At 43.1% G+C, this 21,990-nt stretch overlaps 1 protein-coding gene across 1 annotated transcript in view; it reads right to left on the bottom strand.

The window, feature by feature from the left end:
• ABCA4 (ATP binding cassette subfamily A member 4) overlaps positions 1-21,990 on the bottom strand; it is a 128,766-nt gene that overhangs the window by 61,131 nt on the left and 45,645 nt on the right. Inside the window, exons 12-17 of the mRNA XM_041748552.1 lie at positions 12,619-12,824; positions 11,813-11,989; positions 9,704-9,926; positions 6,152-6,373; positions 4,115-4,319; positions 577-642 (exon numbers count right to left, since the gene is read on the bottom strand). Coding sequence (XP_041604486.1) covers positions 577-642; positions 4,115-4,319; positions 6,152-6,373; positions 9,704-9,926; positions 11,813-11,989; positions 12,619-12,824 — 1,099 coding nt within the window. The remainder of the gene's footprint in view (positions 1-576; positions 643-4,114; positions 4,320-6,151; positions 6,374-9,703; positions 9,927-11,812; positions 11,990-12,618; positions 12,825-21,990) is intronic.

Here is a 21,990-nt window from a genome sequence, read left to right as displayed (position 1 = left end):
AATCACAAGTGAGATGAATTTTAGAAGAGTCTAGGAGTGTTTGCCTTGAAGATCATAGCTCTGCCGCAGCCTCTGGATGGGCCTTTCCCTTAGGAGAGAGAATTGATTTGTATTTTGGGAAGAAGTAAAAAAGCAGGAGAGGGGGCAAAAGACCAGTGCATAGTTTCTTTCATTATTCTGTGAATCTCTTTGCTTTATTTTTTTTTTCTCTCTTTGCTTTAAATTGAGGAGTTGAAAAAAGTCATTTGCACCCTAAAGTGGTTATGCCTTTTTTTACTAGGGCAATTTAATCCCCTGGGCGAGAGTTATATAGGACACAAGGCTTTATTAATGCTCAGCCATTCACCCTGGCCCAGCTACCGCAGAAGGTGGGTTCCCGGAAGCTATGAGGCTGCAGCAGTGGCAGAGCCCCAAGTGGCAGCTGACTAATCAGGAACTACACACTTAATGTAAGGAGCCCACACAAGTTCAGGATGTAGCCAAAGAAGCTAGTTTCAAATGCTAAGGGTTTTTTTGGGGGGAGAGGAAGTGCAGAGAGAGGAGTTATTTTTAATTAAAAGAATTTAAATAACTCACCTTCACCACCAAGCCAGTAGGACTCTTGTAGAAGGAAGTACCAAGGAAGAGGGGTTCCATAGTTCCCTAGAAATGACAGGTAAATAAGAGAAAAAGCCTTAGTAGTCCTACCTTACCACAGCTCTATAAAATCGAGAATTTATCTATCTGAACCTCAAAGTATAACTCTAGATATTAAAAGTTCATAAGCATTACACAGCTATCCACAGGCTACCACAAAGACTACTCCTTCCAAATTGTTTTAATTCAAAAGGTCACTTTTTTGGGCTAGAACCAGCAACACTAAGACTGATGATCTTGGTTGAAAATGGTTTTCCAAGAAAACGTTTTATTAAAGAACTCAATCATGCCCTTCTTAAAAATTACCAGACAATAATAAAAATAATGATGACAGTCACTAACATTTGTCAGATGTTCTTTCTACATCGGGCATTATTGTAAGCACTTTCCATGTGTTAAAAATTTAGTCCTCTCTGTTGAGAGAGGACTCAACAGAGAGGACTAAAGGGATAGGTTCTGGTGTCCTCAAGAGATAGGTTCTGGTATTCTTGTGGATAAGGAAACAGAGGCAGAGGCACGTTGAGTTTGAATCATCTGTCCGAGGTCACAGCTAATTAAACAGAGGTGTGGGAATTCCAATACTGGCAATCTGGTTCTAAACCACTGATCTTAACCAGCCCATTCTACTGGATTCCAAGGAAAAGACTCCCAAATTTCTAGTCAGCTCTCTTAGGAGACTTTGCTCCCTATAAAATGTTAATTTTTTGAGAACATTACCTTTGCTTATTTAATATTATCCCATGTTCTATGGCTGCTAGACTGTCAGCCCTTTAAGGGCAGGTTTGGGTCTGTCTTTTCCATCCCTTTTCTCCCCAAAACTAGTGCTGACCCTAACATATAGTTATTGGACAAAATAAAGCTTTAGCTTGGCTAAAATAAAGCTCTTGAGTTATGGACAAATTTCATTTTCAATCCAACTAATTTTCACTTATTAGATCTCCTTCTAGCGGCGCAGTAAGTAGAAAAGTTAAGGCAGAGCAAGGTCAAATGTATTGCTCAAAGTCACTGTTATGGGTTGAATTGAGCACTCCCACCCTCTCAAAAAGATGTGTTGAGGTCCACTGTAGAATACAAAATAATACTTGGTCTTGTCCCCAGTTCCCCAGCACAGAGCTTGTAAAACCCTTGGAATTTCCTGAGCAACAGGAATGTCTTTTGTTGTTCATAATGAGTGGAGCCCCTTTCTCAACCACACCTGAGTTTATGCTAATAAGGCGACTCCAGGCCCCTAGATAGCTTCAGAATGGGGCTGGTCACCAGGAGGCCCTGGCCTGGGAAAAGAGGATGGAAACTTTCAGCCCCACTCTCTATCTTGAGGGAGGGGAAGGGGGCTGGAGATTGAGTTATAAAAACTCTTCAAGGAGATTCAGAGAGTTTCCATGTTGCTGAGCACATCCAGGTGCTGGGAGAGTAGTGCACATGGAGAGAGTATGGAAGCTCCATGCACTACCCCTCCTCACCCTCCCCTTATGAATCTCTTCCATTTGGCTGCTCCTGAGCTATATTCTTTATTAAAAACTGTAATTGTAAGTAGACTACTTCCCTGAGTTCTGTAAGTCATTCTAGTGAATTAATTGAGACTGGAGGGTGGGGGATAGTTGTGAGAACTCCTGAATTTGTAGTCAGGTGGACCACAGTGGGTAGCCTGGGCATTGCATTTGTGGCTACATCTGAAGTGGGAACAGTCTTGTAGGACTGAATCTGTTTGTGGGGTCTGTGCTAATTCTGGGTAGTTACTGTCAGAACTGACTTGATTGTTTGACACCTGGCTAGTATTAGAGAAATATTCGATTTTGGGAAAAAACAACACATTTGATATCAGGAAAAAACAGAGGCCTATGACTTGGCTTTGTTTGGAAATAGTTACTGGTAATGTGCTTAGTTCAGATTAAGTCACAAAGGACTAGATGGGAGCCTAATCCAATATATCTGGTGTCCTTAGAAGACGGCTGGGTAAAGACAGACACACACACAGGGAGAACACTGTGTGAAGACAGAGATTGTTGTTGAAAAACCATCAGAAGCTGGAAGAGGCAGGGAAAGCTCCTTCCCCTGCAGATTTCAGAGGAGCATGGCCCTGCCAACACCTTGATTTTCTATTTCTAGCCTCCAGAACTGAGAGACAAAAAAAAATTTGTTGTTTTAAGCTACCCAGTTTGTAGTGCTTTGTTATGGCAGCCCTAGGAAACTAATATAATCACACAGCTAGGATCCAAACCCAGGCCTCCTGGCTCAGCTTTATAATCTTTCTCCTATTCCAGGGCTGCTGCCTATGTATTTCTCCCAATACAGGCTGCCCCAAGATGATGTGAATTCCTCCCGCCCCAGGGATGGGCCCAGCCTCACTCTCCCCTGTCTACTTCTGGCCATAGCACTAAAAGCCTGGCACAAGGTAACTGTTGGTTGACCTGGAGCCCACTCGAATGGAAGTGGAACTTCTCTAGCTACTAAAAAATACTAATTTGAGGGAAAATCTGATTTCTATAAAGCAAATATGAAACTGTGCAAACAAACAATTTTGATTCAGAAGTTGCCTTTCCATGCTGCAGGTTAATCAGGTATTTATTCAATGTCCTCAAAAAATCAGGCATTATGTATGGTGTTGAGCCTGTAACATTGAACAAAACAGACTGTGGGCCTGCTCTCATGGACCCATATTCTACTAAGGGTGGAGAATCAATAAACAAACATGTGAAGATGCATCATGTCAGATAGTGATGTCTCAAAAATAAAGTTGGATAAAGGGGACAGAAGCACTGAAGGAATGTGATTTATATAGGGATAGATATCTAGATATTTTCAATCTGGAAAGATCCCAGTGATGAAGTGACATCTGAACATACATCTGAATAAAAGTGAGGAAGTAAGCCTGCAGACATGGTGGGGGAGGGGGTGTAGAAACCTGCTCCAGGCAGTGAGAATAGCAGGTTCAAAAGTCCTGAGAAGGAAATGTACTTAGTGTATTAAAGAACAGTCAGTCAGTAAGGAGGCAGATGTGGCCGGAATGGAGAACATGAGGGAGAAGGCAAGGATAGGAAACAAGGAAGATAGTTGGGTATTAATAATGAAGCATCACATTGGCCAGGACTGGGACACTGGACTTTACTCTGAACAGGAGGAAAAGCCACTGGAGAGATGTGAACAGAAGGTTGACATCTTCTGATGCAGATTCTGAAAGGATCTCTGAATACAGTGGGGAGAACGGACTGGTAGACAATGATTATGGAATGAGGCTTAGACTGGGAAGGTAGGGGTAGAGGTGGTGACAAGGGATCAGAATTCTAGATCTGTTTCTAAAGTAGAGCCAACAGTATTCACTGATGGATTTTTGACTTAAGTTTCAGTTTCAAATGCTGGCTCTAAGGGCCCTAATTAAAAGAACTTAGGATAAGATTTAAACTAGATGAAGGGTGGGTGAGGGCGGGAGATCTGAAAAACCCAATATCAATATCTTTACCTTATGGAAGTTGACCCTTACCTGGAAACACCTGGTCAAGGTACCAGGCAAGCAGGCCATACAGAGCAGCATCAAGGAGCATCATCTTCATGGACATCAGGAAACTGAATTCGTCCCCTTCCATGGGACTCTTTCCAATATTGCTCCACTGCAGTCCCAGGCCTTGCTCCTCAAAGCGAGCCAGGTACTCAGTGCCAAACCCAAATGCCACAGGGGACAACAGGCTCTGCAGTGAGGCAAAAGGGGCACACAAGATGAACAGAGGTCTTTTACCCCATCCAACAGCACCCAGATGCCCACAAGGGCCAAAAGGGTGGTCCAGCTTGTGTCCAGGTATAATAACCCAGGGAGGGGTAAGACAGTTTTCCTACAGAAAGAGAATGTGGAAATGCCTCAGGGACCTGACATTACACTCACTGAGCCACATGTCACCTGTTCAGTGGAATATAGTTGTGTAATAGAAAGACAAACAGCACAAAGCACAACACACCAAAGAACCACAGGTCTTCAGGTTCACCTTCCTACTTCTCTCCCTTCCTCCTACCTCTTTCTTGAGATCACACAGTTCTTGCTAGAACAAAGATAACTTGGGCTGCTTTGTGTGAATCCCATTAGGAAGTTCCACAAAGTCATCAGTGTCCTAGAACAGTCTTGGGGGCCAGGCAAGGGATGGTTCCATGACCTCCTGAGGTCTGTCAGTGAGGCCAGAAGAACCTCAGATTCCACTGCTATCACCTTTTCTCCTCTCCAGAAAAGGGCAATCATTTCCTTGGGTTCTCTGTAGAGAGAACAAGTCAACTAAATAGGTGGTGTGCAAAAGGAAGTCGAAGAGGAAGGTCCCCAGCCAAGTCTCCACAGGTGGTCGCTGGCATGGCAGAAACCCCAGAGCACTACAGAGGGATGGGCTGGTCTCATTTCCTCTGCTCAGAGGCCTCTCTGGAGTTTGTAGGACCCAGGGTGGGGTTCAAACTGTCTCTCTCTAGAAGGAAGAGATTCTCCAACTGTATGTTCACAAAAACCATTTTAAAAATCTCAACTCAGTCTTGGTCCATGCACTGCCAGACCTATAGCTTCTTGGTGGATCCACACACCCATGAAGTTAGCTGCGGTCTCAAAGTACTGATGTCTACCTAGTATACCAAGACAGCCCAGCTCTGCTAGACCATGAGGATATTTTGATACTAGCCCACTGTGATCAATTTAGAAAACTAGGTGCTATAAATAGCAGCAATTAATTTCTTGTTTAACATGAGACATAAAAGGCAGATACCCTGGCAGTTCTGTAGCCAAATAAGTGTGAGTTATCAGAACAACTTAGATCTTTCCCCAGTAAGAGGCAGGTGGTGGTCCTTTCTTGACTCCATTGCATAGAAAACTATGGAGGGAAGTTCTGGAGGACAAGTAAAGCTGCACTCTAAAGAACCCGGAAGCCTGGTTAATGAGAGGGTGGAAATGGCCCATTTGAAATTGGTTAAAAAAGTGCTGTTAGTTTGGGGATTGTGAACTAAGAGATCTGTTTCTTAAGCAATCAAAGCCAATTTCTAGAGTCCTCTCCTGACAAGAGGGCTTGGCTCTTAACTGGCTCATTTCTGCATGCAGTAGTTGAACATGATAAAAGCCCTTGTATAAGCTACTCAAATTCAAGTTTTTTATGGAGAGAAACAAATGCTTTTCATGAATGGAAACATCTTTCTGGGCAGAACAGTTAGGGAGTAAACTCTCTCCTTCTGAATCTTCTCACATGTTGCAAAAAGAAAAGTGAGTGAAATGAGCTGAGTTCTTCTCCTCTTGTGGAAATACAAAGGACCTGTGAGTTGAGCTGGTTTTTGGTTGCATCCCAGGACAGACTTATCAGGCAGGTTTGATAAGGAGGGACTGCTGCTGCATAGCTCAAGATGAAGACTGACCCAACTTTTGCCCTGTGCCTTTACAACTTATGTCCCTTTGATCCAAAAGGCAAAGTGGATCCCCACAAAGGGCAGTCCAGTTTTCCAGGACTACTACAGATGCGTTGGCCAAAATGTTTTGTATGTTAGGGGTGAGCCCAAGATCCCTCACCACAGCCATCTTGAGATCAGCTGTCATCCGGTCCTGCCAGGCAAAGCAGAGAATGTGTGGCAGGTAGAGGGTGAAGTAGATGACGCCACTGCAGGCTGCTGCCAGGCTGGCTCTGGAGAAGAAGGTGCTGAGCAGGAAGCACTGCATGATCGTAGCCGTGGAGAAAGCCAACAGGAACAGGAAGAGGATGAACGGGTTGCTGTAATGCAGGATCCTTCCATGCTGAAACCAAAGAGGCCATCTGAGTCAATACTTTCTACCCCTGTCCAGGGAACCATCTCTCTTTGGGGGTGATCTCTGTGGCTGTGATTCTGGGCCTTCAGAAGCCCTTTACTCCACAGTGATTTCTCTTACCATCTCTCATTCGTACCCAAAATCTACATTTGAGACTCAATGCCATTGAATTCTTCTAATCCACGGAGTGCCATTCTCCCTGGGAGGGCAACACATTAGGCTGCCTATCAGTACAAGAAATCATTATGTATTAAGTAAGCAAATCCTTGGTCGGAAGGGAGAAATAAGCCTAGAGCAAGGGAGGAAGATCTTAGAGCATACAGCTCCAAGATACACTGAGTAGATGAGGGACAAAAAAAGGAGGCAGGAGACTCCCCAACAAACTGTAATATTTTGCTTGGGGCCTGGCCTGCTGACTCAATCATGTGTACTTGTATTCTGAGATTTACCACTCACACTGGTGAAAATATCAGTAATTAATTCACATCACTTGGAAGTGGATTAATCCTCCCTCTCCATCAGTATTGTACAAACGCATAGAACCCAGGTAAATACTCAGTATTTCTACACAGCCAAAGTGGATCAATCAGTTTGGCTATGTAGAAAATAGGCCCAAATTAGCAATTTTCATTAAGTGAGCTGCTGCTCACTTCCATTATAGGATAAACTGAGATGTTCAAATTTATTAGGCCTTCTTGCTTCTCCTTTACTACAGACCTCCTATGAGGAATTTCATCCTTTGCACAGAGCTCCAAATACATATAGAGCATCTTGCTCTTCTCTTGAGAACATAAAGGTACAAATAGGTTCATCTCTTGAATGGGTTCTGATCAATTGTTCGTGGTGCCCTGAAGGACTGGTTTCTTAATAGAAACGAGAGAAATGAGTGATATCTATCATGGGTGTGCAAGAACTGAGAGGAATGAATGTGCCACTTGTCTGCTATTGCTACCATTTCTCCCTCATTCACACTCTTGTGCTTGCCAGGCACCAACAGAACAGATTGAAAAATAGGATAAAACAAATGGCAAAGGAAGGTCGAAGAGGGCTAGGTTTAATTACAACCAAACTCCAAGGAACTCTAAATGAAAATCAAAATTGGGATTCAGAGCTCCTGTGTGTCAAAGAGCTCTCCACATCACTATGGAAAGCTCACTCCTTTTCCTTAATCACACAGCTCAGTAAAAGCAACTCCATGGCTGAACATATGGTTATGGCTAAAAGAACTTTAAGATAAATAAATTTCTTTTCCCAGCTCAAAGCAAAGTCTGACAAACTTCTAGGCCCATACAGTCTTTCATCAACTCAAGCAGAGATGAAAGTCACTGGGCTGACCCAAGAGCCTCACAGATCTTGGCTTCCTCTAATGACCACTTTTCTTTTCTGTTCCTAATAGTTTGAATAACTGGAACCTTCCCATTGTCCCAGCTTCCAGCTTCTTTCCTGCATAGTTGAGGTGGGAAGGAAGGACAAGGCAAAGATGGGAGTGTCATTCTAAGGAATCCTATTTTGGTGTGCAAAATTCTGTTTCCGTCATCACTGGAACAATGATCTGGTTCCCACAAGGAGAAACCCCTTTGTGCAAGAAACTCATAGTGAACATTTTTTTATCTCATGTCCTAGAAGCTTTGAAGTCTTAATGTCCATTCTTAGGAAGGCAGATCTCAATGTCACTTACCAGACATTGCAAGATATCATGTATGTCAGACATGTATGACAAGTCAGACACTTGTGCATTTTGACTCCTTTAATTCGGAGGACATAAAACGTCTTGGAAATGGGAAAAGGGGCAGACTGAAGGTTGAGAAGGAACAAGGGACCACTAGAAGAAGACAAGGATCATCTTTGTTGAGCTCAAGATTCCTGCAAATTAATTAATTAATTAATTAATTTTTAGATTTTATTTATTTATTCATGAGAGAGAGAGGCAGAGACACAGGCAGAGGGATAGGCAGGCTCCATGCAGGGAGCCTGATGCGGGACTCGATCCCAGGTCTCCAAGATCAGGCCCTGGGCCAAAGGCAGTGCCAAACTGCTGAGCCACCCGGGCTGCCCGGATCCTGCAAATTCAAAGCCACAAATTTAAAGCTAGGTCGCTTGACCTCTACATCAGCACTGGTTTTGATAGGGCTGTAGCACAGGGTTTGACTAAGGCTGAAAACAAAACCCTTCAGAATCATACATTTTACTGCAAAAAGAAGGGGTAGGATTTGGTTTAACTGAGTATTTGCTGGGTGGACAGAATATGTGATGGAACATTCTTGGATCAGGTTGACATCAGTATGGTCCAGCATGGGATAGGACACACTTAGCCAGAGTTTATGGTTCAGCACACACATTGCTTAGTATAGAGGGGCACTTAATATGACCGGTAGAAAGATAAAGCAAGCTTGATAGCATCATAACAGGAGCCTGCAAGGTCTAAAGTCTGAAGTTTATATGAAATCCTGCCAGATAAATATAAAAAACTACCCAAATTTATGAAACTTATCATCTAACAAGTACAAAAGAGAATCTGTGGAGGAACTAAAAATGGAGGAAAAGAATATATTATGAAATAATGTTTCATTATTTCCAAGTCTAGCTCGTGAGGGAGCTGCAAGTTTGCAGAGGATGAACCTATGCATGTTGCTGGCAGCTGTAAAAACTCTATTGCTGAGAAAGGACAGACTCTAAGTCCCATCCTTCAAAATGTCTTGGAGACTTTTTGGGCTGCAGAATATCTTACAGTCAAGCCATGAATGGTGTGACCCTGATGGTAATTAATAAACAGTCTAGGTCTGCTCTCCTAATACAATGCAAAGGCTCCTCACATTCTAACCCCAGCTTCTGGTTGAGACAGTAATCCCAGGAAAACACTCTTTGTACTCATTTCTTCCGTGTCTGAAAGAGAGAACCCTTCGCACATATAGTCATTCTGTGTTGGGCTCTCCTAACAGTAGCTTCTCCGTATAGTCCATGGAATGGGGCTAGATAATCTCTTTTTTAAAATTAATTAATTAATTAATTAATTTTTAATTTATTTTTCTTTTCTTTTTTTTTTTAGGTAATCTCTGTAGACTGTGGGTCACTGGGCAGGAAGTGGGAATAGGGGACACACTATGATACTGGGGCTCCTTGGGGAGACACTAGTCTTTTCCATCTTGGCTGAAATGACTGGGCAGCTGCATATGGCCACTTCAGCTGAAATGGCTGGGTAGTTACATATCAGGCTATCCTTGGTGACCAGATGACTGCAGGCATGAGTTCATTAGTAGGAGGAGAGCTGGGAGGTACAAAACTATTCAAGATTTTCTGGGATTTCTCCATCTGGCTTACCATGATAAATATGGTCAGAAGGAAGATGCTCATTGACATGATAGAAAAGCTGTCCAGGAACCAGGTACACCAAATCACTGCATTGGAGACACCCTGATTTTTCAAGGTTTCCTTCAGTCTCAACTCCTTCTCCAAGACGATACTCTTTACAGTCATGGAGACAGAGTAGATCCAGGCCAGCACCATGAAGATAGGGAAACAGCGGTTCAGGATGATCATAAAACTGAAGCAAGAGGAGAGAAGCAGAAAAGTAGAATGCCCTGTATCTGGTGGAGGTAGAGTAAATGTTTGTTGATTGGATGTGTTGAGAACAAAGCCCAGATGGAGGGGAAGGCAGAAAAATCCCCCCTGGGCATTAACAGGCTTGAATCTTTTAATACATTGCACCTTTCCCTGAAGGATTACATTTTCCTTAGAGCAAGATGGTAGCTTTTTGGTTAGCTCAGATGAATGCTCTACAAGTTATATGTGTAAAATAAAATTGTACTATGTATGCTATACAGTGTGGACCTTTTTGTAAGATCTCATGGGAAAGAATACAAACTTGATGATGTGGTTGTGAAGATACATGCTAACTGACAGTGAAGTCCAAGAAGGTGAACTACCAATGAAAGGAACTGATATTGGCTGGGCTCCCCAAGGGCATCAGCCACCTTAGCACTATCTGTCCCAGGGTATCAAACTGCAGTTATGCAGGAAGAGCTACAGAATAATTATTCAATGTGGCACTTTCAGAAGGCAATTGACCCAACAGTCAATCAGTGATCCAGTAGCAACTACTCTACCTGCCATGTACGGGAAGAATAATTCCATGGATATTCATTCTAGCAAGCAAGATAGATTTGATATTCTGGAATTACTTTATTGCAAACTTCACATATATTTTCCCTGTGCTTGATGTGCTAGTAAAGCCCTTGGGATTATGATGTAGTGAAAATTGCTGGTTGTCACAGGAAGGGCCAATTCCAATGTGGTAGGGTTCTCAAGATGGTCCTAAAGAAAGAACTAGAAATTCCTAAAGCCTGCACTCTGGAATCTGCCACCAGAGAGCTCTCCCACTCTAAACGGCCAGACTTGCCACAGACTCCTTATTGTGTACCCCACTACCCTGCCAAATGTGGAACTGGGTTTTTGCCCTTGACTCTATGTCCCATTGACATCTATTGTCTAAAACAAAACCGACGGCAGAATAGCCACTGTTACCTCTTTAGTCCCTGCAGAGCTGAGGAAGGAGATCCTATTCGACTAATGTGTTGAGAGAGGGTTTCCTGTGCCCATCCCATATTGGACTTTATCTTACTGTTTGTCAGGTGGCAATTTGACTTTTCTTTTCTTCAGGCTGTGAGTGTTTCTCTCCTTCCTGGACCCCACTGACACAATGTGTTTTTTTCTAGAAGCTGAATCCTAAGCCAGTCTGGGTCTCTGCTGCTGTCCTGGGAGTGTTCCTGCCCACATCCACCATGGTAAATGAGCCCACTCTGTCCTCTCTTCCTCTCTGTCCCTCTCTCTATCACCCCCCCCCCCCTCCAAATTCACGTTCAGAAAACAATAGGCTACTTGCTTAGCTTGCTATTGGCCAACAGATGCACAGGCCTGGGGTGGGCAGGAAGGGAGGGTTCCAGCTCATCCAACACATTCCTCTACCTTCTCATTAAGCATGCACCATGGGAATGTTAATTAGGGAAGGAGCTGCATTATTCTGAGGCTCCTAGGAACCAGACCTACTTGCAATGCAGAGTCCTAATTTGCTGATTTGGCAATCATTGGGCAAACACTCTGACCAGAACTCTTCCACATACCAAACATACTACGTAGTGGAAACTTAAAAGGCCTTTGTCCCCTTTCCCAACCTCACTTCCCTTGCTTTTATTTTCACCTTCCCTTTTCTACCCACAACACCAAATCTTTTCTCCCTGCCACTTCACTTGCCCATCGGGCCCTGCCTGGAGTCTGGGAGAGGCTGGCTCCTCATTCAGAGCTCCATGCTCTTCAAGCTGGTCTCACTCCTGGGGTTTCTCTCCAAAGAGACTGAAGCCTGGGGATTACTCCCTCTCATCCCATCAACCTGATTAATATGTCTGGGAGGGAGACTGGAAGCCTCTGACTCACGAGTCATCCACGAAGCAGGGGTAAGGCATCTGCTGGAGATAGATTCCAACTGGAACCTCAACCTGGGCCTGACTCCTTGTGATCCCCTGTTCAATCATGTCCTGTAGATAGGCAAACCCTCCCCAGATGTATCGGAAGTCTTCCACGGGATCAGCTCTGGGACCAGAATCCCAGTACCTACAAAGAAACCGGAGGGAGGGACAATGGATGGGAATGGGAATGGACAGTTTAGTGGCACTTCACAAGCACAAGGGGACTCAGAACTTACTCTCTTTAAACCTCACCCCTAAAATGTTCCAAACTGATTCTATTTTCTAGTTTGTAGTTCAAATCTCAGTTACCAATATTAGCCACAGTGACTTGTAATTGCTTTAATTCAAGGATTCTACCTTGGGAGCATTATAAAATATCTTATCTCCCCTTAATTAAATTTCACTGATTTTTAAGCTGAGGCCAGTCTCTATCTCTGACTCTGTACCAAATGTAATTTTTCAGTGGCTTTGGAGAAACCTCATTTGTAGAACCTCTACATGAAGATAATTCAATACCTAGAGGTCTCCATCTCTAAACTGCCCAAATGCCAGCAAGGGACAGTGCTAAATTGTGGGAGTGATGACAGGGTCACTGGGCTCTTCTGGTTCCATACAGCTAACAGAGACAACTGTTTAGTTAGCTTAGTTCTCTGATACCAAAGTGTTTCTGTGCCTTTCCAAGTAACCCTACTGTCCCTAGGTGATGGGCTTCTGTTCCTTGCCTCATACATTCCTGGGGATGCACAGGGACTTCAAGATTGCCTGAAACATCACCTGTCTTTGATCTTATTGGTCTTCTCCACCACATCTATGTCCATCCGGATCTTGTATTTCACGTGGGTTGGTAGGGCACTGGTCCAGGGATACATGTCAGGGAACACTACACCAGCCCAGAACCTGTTTTCCTCCAGCAGAGACAGGGCTCGTTGAGTGAGCTGAATTTCATCATCATAGCTTTCAAACTTATCCAGGATCAAGCACTGCAGATAATCACAAAGGTTGAGAGCATCTGAAGAACACCAACAGCAAAGACTCAATTGCAAAAAAAAAAAAAAAAAAAAAAGGCAGAGGATAGGGCTACTGCCCTAGGGGATGGGTCAAATGCAAGGAGATCTATAAACTTACTATTTGCTTAACTGTGGGGTCTGGGGTCAAATTTCCACTGTGTCTAGATTTGTGGGTAAAGGGGCCTTACAAATGCTTACTTGCTCTCATCCCTGCAGATTTAATGAGGGCCATACCACCCGGCTGTCCAAGGCTGTCCAAATATGCAAGTTTTCAAAATGACAAAAATATTCAGAGCTCTCACTCCCCAGCATGGGGAGGCAAGGGAGTGGGGTCACACTGGATACAGGCTGCTTTGAAGATCAGAAAGCAAGCTGATAAAAGAGTTTTAAAAGAGAGAGAGAAGCAGTCGTAGCAGTGAACCTTCCTGTCTCTCTGCAAATACACAATGGTGGCCAGCTGAGGAAAGAACAGGGAAGGAGAACACAAACAACAGAGAGCCAAAACCATTTAGTCCAAGAAATAATTTCCAGTTATGATTCTGACAGGTAATGCAGGTGGGGGAGGAGTTTCCTAATAGATCTTCTTTCTTCCCACTGGAAGAGGGAAAAAAAAAAATCATCCCTCCCCACCTTCCAAAGGCCCTACAGAAAAGCAAAGCTAAGAATTTCTTTTAAATTTTAACATTGAAAATAAATAAATAAATAAATAAATAAATAAATAAATAAATAAATTTGAACATTGCGGGTTGTCCAATAAATGTAGAGGTTTGTTAAACTCTTAGACTATCCTGGGATCTGGTTTTTCCCTTAACCTCTTGTTCCTATAATACACTAGAGTTATTGTGTCAACGTTTCTTTCTTAGAATGTAACTCACAAGAGGTCAGATAGGCTTGTCTTGATTAATTTGTTCACTCAATACTTACTGAGAGCCTGTAATGTGCCAGAGCCTGCTTGGCTCCAGGGGTACAAGGAGGAAAGATAAAAATCTCTTCCTGAGAGAAACTCTAGACCTAATGAGGGAAAGGTGTGGAGTAAATCAACAATTACAATACAAAATGACTGGGCTCTGATGAAAGCAAGTCCAGAGTAGTCTGGGAATCCATCATGGCTAAGTCTACCTGGAGGGGAACAGGAGGGCTGCCTGAAGGAAGGGATTCTGAGTAGGAGGAGGATGAAAAGGAATGAACCAGAGGAAGAAAGTGGGGGGAAGGTCAGCTCCAGCACAGAGAACACATAGGGTGTCCGGAGACCTGTGAGAATAGAGCAATGGTTCTCATCCTTGGCTGTGCTTACAACCACTGGGGAGCTTTAAAAAGACACCTACTCTCAGGTCTCACTCCAAACAATGAAATCAGACTCTCAAAAGGCAGGGCCAAGGCATCAGCATTGTGTTGAGTGCTCCTTAGGTCTTTCCAAAGTGCAGAGAAGTAGAAGGAACCAGAGGGAGGGTGAGCAGTCAGAAGGTGGGTGAGGGCCACATCAGTTGCCCTGCGGGACTTGCAGTGTGACCAACCAATGAGGAGCTTTCTAGGACAGGAGGATTTCCATGCTAAAACTGGGAGCCCTCCAGGCAAATTTTAAAAGGCCATAAGAAACTAGTGGAGGGTTTTAAGCAAGGGTAGGACAAGTGGGATCCAATTGTGTTTCTGAACAATTACTGGTGGGGCAAGGGGGGAAGCAGGAAGCTTGGTTAGAAGACTGTTGTGAAACAGGCTTAAAGGAACACATGAACTCACACAGAGCCTGTGAGTTACCTGGAATCCTCAGTTTACTGAAGAGGAAACTGAACTCCAGAAGACCTGCTAGAGGTCACACAGCTAGCAAGTGGCTGGGCCTGGATTCCCTCCCCACCTTTCAGAGGCCCAGACTTCTCCCCCCATCTCAGGAGCCATGGGCACGGCCTAATTCACTGCCCTCCACATGCTCCCAACTGTCTTGTAAAGTAGGAGAGCACAATTCTTATTTATCCTCCCTTTGCAGCCCAGGGAACTCAGGCGCCAAGAGGCTGAGTCACTTCCCCAAAGTGGTGGAATAGGGGTCAAACTCTAGTTCATTTGATCCCACAACTAATACCAGGAGAAGTAGAGAAGTGAGGAAGGTGGACAGGTCATAAAGAGCTCATCAGTGACCTGAGCTCCTGCTGACCGGGTAAGAAGCTGGCAAGCCCAATTCCTTTACCCAACCCCTCACTGCTAAATCCCCCTCAGGCAATCCCAGAAGGTGAACCAGCAGCCTCACTGTACTGAGGAACTGAATCTGAACAACAAAATACTGCAAACCCACTCTCTTTGGGGCTTCTGAACTAAACTGTCCCACCTCAAGCTCCACATCCTGGGGAGCAGGTCCCGTGTTGTGTTCTCTCTCTTCTAGATAAAAAGAAAGAAAACTCAAGATACCGTTAGCTTTCCAGCTGATATGGGAAGAGGAACACGGGTAATAAGAAAATACAGAGGGCCAAGGCTTAAGTGACACCATATTAAAAAGATAATTACCTCAAATGGAAGTGGAATTTCTTTAAAAAATACCAGTAAGTCCACACTTACTTACACATCATAAAGAAAAATAGGAAATTTTCTTTACTTAGCTAATCTTTTACAAACAAGCATCACCCAGCCTATTGCTGGTTAGTCCTTTAATGAGATAAAGGACTTAACCGAAAGTCCTTAATACATGGTTATTTTTTCTGGAAATAACATAAGGTTTGCTATTTTATGTTTTGGGGGCATTCTTGTTTGCTTCTTGGTTTTCTTGTTTTGGTGTGGAATATAGACTTTCACCATAGTCGAAGACCAAAGGCCCAGCTCCCAACATGTCAGTACTTAACAGCACTCTATGGGGACAGAGAATTGGCAACCTCCTTGGACAAGGAAGATCAAAACTAAACTGCTAGAGTACATTAAAAAAACAAAGAAAGAAAAAGAAGCACATTTAAGTTTCCTCTGGGGAGACCTTGTTCTACAAAATTGAGTAATAAAAGAATCTCATTTAAAAAAAAATCAGTTTAGGGGAGCTTGACTGACTCGGTCAGTGAGACATGAGACTCTTGATCTTGCAGTTGTGAGTTCAAGCTCCATGCTGGGTGTGGAGATTACTCAAAGATAAAATCTTAAAAAAATGAAAATAAATAAATACATCAGTTTAGCAAGTTTAGGTCTGCATATACAGAATTCTAGTATGGATGATTCAAGTGAATTTAAAATTAAATTTCCAAAACGAAAAAATTATTTGGAGAGATGGAAGTTCTTCTTTGTGGTTTCTTTTAGCTGTAGGACATTACAACCCACACACGGCGTATTCTACCAATTTACTCGGCATCACAGGGCCCTGGACAGGGGTCCCTGCTTTATTAGGGAGGAAACAAGCATGCGAGGGACCAAGGGCCTTGCCTGAGGTCAATACGGGTCAGGAGCAGAATCTGCATCCATGTCTTCAGAGATCAAGTTGAAGGGTGGTGCTGTTTCCACGTTACTGTAAGAGTAAGTCCCATTCCAACCACGAGGTCATGGTGATAGAATTCTTCAACAGGAAGAGCACCTGCCCCTGCCCAGTAGAGCTGCATGGCCCAGCAGAACCTTCTACGTGGAGGAAATGTTCTGTATCTTCCTATCCAGTATGGTGGCTAGTAACCAAAAAAAGCTATTGAGCACTTGAAATGTGTCTAAGGCATCTGAGGCACTAAATTTTTCTAATCAGAATTTAAATAGCCGCATGTGGCCACTGGTTACTGTGCTCATCACCAGAGCTCTACAAACAAAGTTCCTGGAGGTCAGGCGCCATTCTCGCTCATTGTGGTCTCTGGAAGAATATTTTCTCAAGAAAAGGACTCAATAAGTGTCTGTTGAATTGAATTCATTTAAATTTAGAAGTCTTGATTGCTGTAAGAAATACAGCTTTACTACCATATGTTGAATATAATCCTGTGCACCCTGGATTCAGAGGATAAACTAGGAGTAATTAGTAACAAGTAAGTTTTGGAGATAATGTTAATGAGAGTATAATTCTCACTAAAGCAAAAAAGCTAATAAAAACAAATATATTTTAATAATGTGGCTTTCTGAGCCATCTAGCTCATTCTCTTTGAACTTTCCTTTCATGTCTTAAAGGGATATCCATACTGCAATAAGCGGCTGGTGTTTTCAATGACTTTGTTGAATCCCACAATGACGTGGGCTCCATCCTGGCTGTTTTATCAGGCAGCTGATTCACAGTCACGTTTCCTGTTGTGTCCCCCTAGATTGGCACCCTGATACTCGGTGGAAAAACAAAACGTAAAAGGTTCTCAAACTCTCATTTCTATCCTGAAACATCTGATCCATTTTCAAAGTCGGGTTATTTTCCCCACCTTGGAAAGTGGTATGGTGTAGTGTTTAAGAGACAGACAGCCCTGAATGCCAACCCCACTCTGCCGTCTTCTAACTGTATGGTCTGTTTCTCTATTTGCAAAACTGAGATACACCCTACTTCATAGGTGTGTTTTAAGGATCACATGACAGTGTTTGGGAAGGGCGAGTTAATGCCTCCTGGTAAGAATAAAAGCTAGTGCTTACCAAAGGCTCACTATGCACCCAAACTGGCCCAAGGGCTCTGCTCATATGAACCCCTGAGCCTGCACCACCACTTTATGAGGCCAGTTACAGTGATCACTCCAAGCTCACTGAGGAGGCATGACAAGGCAACCGTCCTCTGGAGGATACTAAACTGTCTCACAAATAATGAGAACTTGATAAGTACCATTTTTATTACTGTTTTTGCAAACTATCTTAAAAGTCAACACAGGCTAATGGCTTTTAAGCCCCTGCCAGGTTACTTTTCATTTGTGACAGCTGTTTGTCTGGGGAGGAAGGCAGTTATTTTCTTTAAATAATATGATTTGGAACACAACACACTCCAAGCTGATCTACAGCATCTCATCTGGTTAGAACAATGCTACAGACTGAAGCCAAAGTCCCATGTCCCACCCGGACAACGGGGGTAGGGATGGGGATGAGTTCTAAACCACTGGTGTTCACTAGCTCCTCTTCGGCCATTAAGTGAAAGTCAGACAACTCTACTTATGAAGAGGGCTTATGAAGATCATCCAGAATGCCATCTTCACCAAATTTCCCTTAAGTAAAGGCACAGCAATTATGGAAGCTGCTTTGGACATAATGCAGAAGTTCCTGGGTCATCTTCTGAGGTATGGCTCACGATGTACCTTTACGTTCTCCTGGGGAGGTCACTTGCCTCAGAGCAAGTAGCCTCATTCTCTGTTGCTACTTGTTCTGGTCCCTGAAGTTAAAATCTTGGCTAACAGTCCAATAATAAATACATACAAAAATAAATACAATATTTATTTATATGAGTATGTGTATGAGTGTGTTTGGGAGACAAAGATGAATGACTAAACCCATAGCCAGGGTCATGGATTTTGACATATTTGGTCTGGTCTGATTAGCTCACAAATGAAAACACAGTAGGTTCTAACAAGGCTGATGCCATGGAGTCTATCTATAAAGGCTGTTTGGTTCTACAGAGAGAGAAACTAGATGATCATGTACATGGTCATGGATATTAGGGAAGAATAATGTAGGTACATAAGAATTGGCTAGTTTAAAGGGTTCAACATAAAGATAGCACTGGTAATGGAAAACATTCAAAGGGCATCTTCAGTGAATAAAAAGACAGTGTCTTATGGTCTAAGAGGCAAATTCTGGGCAAGTTTTGCACCAGAGTTTAGAATCTGAAAAGAGTACCATTAAAGTGCCTTGTGACAGCAAAGGACAGAAAGGCAAGAGAAGGGAGTTCCTTGTTCCCTTCATTTCCCAACTGCTATAGCCGAACCCTGGTGACAGGGCTACTACTATTTGAAGTCCACACAAGTCCTACATTTCCTCGTTGGTTGTTTTGCTGATACTCCCCCCAGGAAACAGAGTTCACCCTAGCGGAAGAGGTTCGAGCTCTCTCCAGGGCAGGCAGCTGTGCTCGAGACCTCTTGAGAATGCAGTCATTTGTTTACACTGCTAAATCAAACACCACCTTGGGAGGAGAAGCTGCAGTAGCAGCAGGCTTCCTTCTTCAACTCTGACCTGCCAGACCCTAAATTCAAACACATTAAATAATAGATGAATTAAATTATATTTTAAGTAGGAAACATTGCCCAGTGGAGGCAAAGAAAGAATCTCTCTTTTTGTTTGAACTTGATAATCAAAGGGGAATGTCACCCTGTAATGACATATTCTGACTAATACACCCAGGATGTGTCAGGAGTGAGTCTGGGGATAAGGGAGGGCTGTACTCTTAGATATGCTGGCTCTACAATCTTGCCTCTTACATCTTTAACTTCCATACTTATTCTGAGAACAAAGCAGCTGATAAATGCCAATGGAGGCCCGAAGTGGTCCTGCTGGTGTTAATGTAGACACCTGGGGTTCCTTTGAAAAATGCCAATGGATGTGGGCAAACATCCCAGAATGAACTTCCTGGCAGATCTAGACTCTAACACTCAAGATTCATTTCCCACCACATGGAAAAAGTCACTAAATAAAATGTTTGAGTTGGTTGGGATGGTGAGACAGAGGCCAAGGGTACTACCATAAATTTTTTCTAACACACAGGACACTGTGAACAGACATCTGAAACCTTGTACCACAAAGAGTGAGGAAATGCACTGCGACTAGAACACAAAGGGACAGGAAATGCACAGCTGTTAAAATATGTCTATTTCTAAAATAAATAAATAATGAAACAAAAAGTCAAGTTGCAGCACCAAGATACACACTGGGCAAAGAAGTCACCAGGTAATGCTTCTTACTAATTGGGCCAAAGGAAGACACAATAACCTGGCTAGTAACTGCAGAAGACTCTAGCTCTTAATGCTTTCTGGTTTAATCATTCCACCAACTCTGGGAGGTCAGTGTTACTATATTTAAGATATTTCATAATCAACAGAGTCAGGCACTGACCAATTGGAGCACATTCTGGTTGCAAAGAGCTAATCTGGCTACAGTGGTGAACACTCCCCAAATTGCAGTACACCTTGTTGTCCTCACTTTTCAGGCAGTTGAACAGCATTGTTGCCCTAAATCACAGAGCCCATAAGTAAGTGCTGAAAATGGCATCCCATAGCCTGCTGGGTAAAGCTGGCCTTTCTAGTCTCATCTCCAGACCCTACTGTTCCTCCCCACCGCCACCTACCACCTACTCTCCTGATGCTACAGCCATACCTCTGTGCCTGTGTTTATGCTCTTTCTTCTGCCTGAAACTGTCTTTCTGCCTTGCTTAACCAGCAAGTTCAGCCTTTAAGACCCAGCATAAATGTGTTTTCAGTTTTAATTTGGCCTGCATGGGTGTCTACTTTATGTCACTGTAGCTCCACTAACATAAAATGGGAAATCAAAAGATAAATAAGACAGTTTCAGCCCTTAAGTGGCTCACGTCTATGGGGATGGGGAAGCGTATGAACAAATAATTACAAAGGCTACAATAGAGGAATATGGTGTGTGGAGGAAGGCCTGTAACACCAGAATTGAGTCCTGACGGGCAGCCAGGGGGTACAGGAGGCAAAGAGTCTGCCTGTATAGGTGGGAGGCCTGAGGCTTACGGCATGCCATCCTTACAATGTGGAAGACCCATGAAAGGGTTAGACTGGGAGTGACTTCACCTTTATGGCAACTAGGTGTCACTGAGGAGCTTTGAGCAGAACCATCATGGCAAGATGGGTTTTAGATCCCACTGAAGTCAACGTGGGAGATGAGTAGAAGTAGCAGAGAATGGATGTACAGTGACCAGCTAGGAGAGATAGTATAAACTCTGTAAACAGAGGCCATACATGGAGAGTGAGAGGAAGTAGGGATTTCAGAGACAGTTTGGAGGAAGACTTGATGATTCTTGTCGGATGTGTGACATTTAAATTTGGATTTGTGCAGTTTGTTTCTGTTCCATCAGACAGAATTATTGTTCTAGTAGTCCTTTGAGAGACCATTAATGTAGCATTATTTGATAACATGCTTCTCTCTTTCAATAAAATTTGATCTTTTAGAGACCAGAGATTATTTGTATTTATTCAGATAGTTCAATGAATGTGAATATATGAATGACCAAATCAGCTAAAATCTTTTTGGTTTCCTACTCTAAGCCTAGTTATTTTCATGTGGAAAAGACCCAATCAGAATCGTATCTGTTATTCAGAGGTATTACAAAATAATTGCTGTCTTCATCCAACTCATTATATAATTTATCAAAACAATACATACTGAGCCTCCACTAATGTCCCCTCAAATTACAGGAGAAAGAACTACCTCTTTAGAGGCAGACAGGTCTGGATTCCAATTCTGGGTCCCCACTTATCTGCTGTGCTATGTTAGGCAAGTTAGTCAACTTCTTTGAGGCTCCATTTTTAATTCTATAAAATGGAAACAATTATGCCTCCAGGGAGGCAGTTAGGAGGGTTGCACAAGAGGGCATGTAAAAGTGCTCAACATAGTGGCTGGTTGGCAGCAGCCTCAGACACAAATCCCTTCCCCATGACCTCAGCCCACCCCTCACCTGCATTCTCCTGCCTCTGAGAGTCCCATTCTATGCTTCTGTGAGCCTGGGGACACACAAAATAAAGTCACTGCTTATGATTCAACTCATGGCCCCTGAAATAACACAGCTTTTGCAATGTAGACTTCTGCCCTCTATCTACCTCTCCCTTGATTTCTCTCTAATTTCCCAATGCATATCTGGAGCCAATGAATCTTCAGAAGAAATAAGTAGGACAGATATTCCACAAATATCTATATATATGACTCTAAACATATTACATGATCAATGGCTTTATCTTCCTAATCCTTTTTTTTTTCTTAGGCTAGCCTGAAAACTATACTCCTTGAGCACACTTTGATTGGGTGGTTGATGGCATGTCACCAGGAGCATGCAAGGAACTGAGGAAAATGAATAAAAAAAAGAAATCCCACTGCTGCTATTTCATCAACAAGATAATCACCATAAAGAAAATGAATATTAGCTATGCACATACATAGATTATGAGGACAGCAGAGGTGAAAGCAGTTAATGAATACATTTCAAGACTTAGAGAAAGGTAGTTGTAACTGGTTAAAGTACAATTTAATGCCCTGATCAGAGATATTTTCATATTGAAATTTGGCTGAATTCAGC

The sequence above is a fragment of the Vulpes lagopus genome, chromosome 3 (assembly GCF_018345385.1).
Source record: "Vulpes lagopus strain Blue_001 chromosome 3, ASM1834538v1, whole genome shotgun sequence".
Lineage (NCBI taxonomy): Eukaryota > Metazoa > Chordata > Mammalia > Carnivora > Canidae > Vulpes > Vulpes lagopus.
The sequence above is the reverse complement of the archived record's forward strand: the minus strand, read 5'-3'. Positions and strand labels throughout refer to the sequence as shown.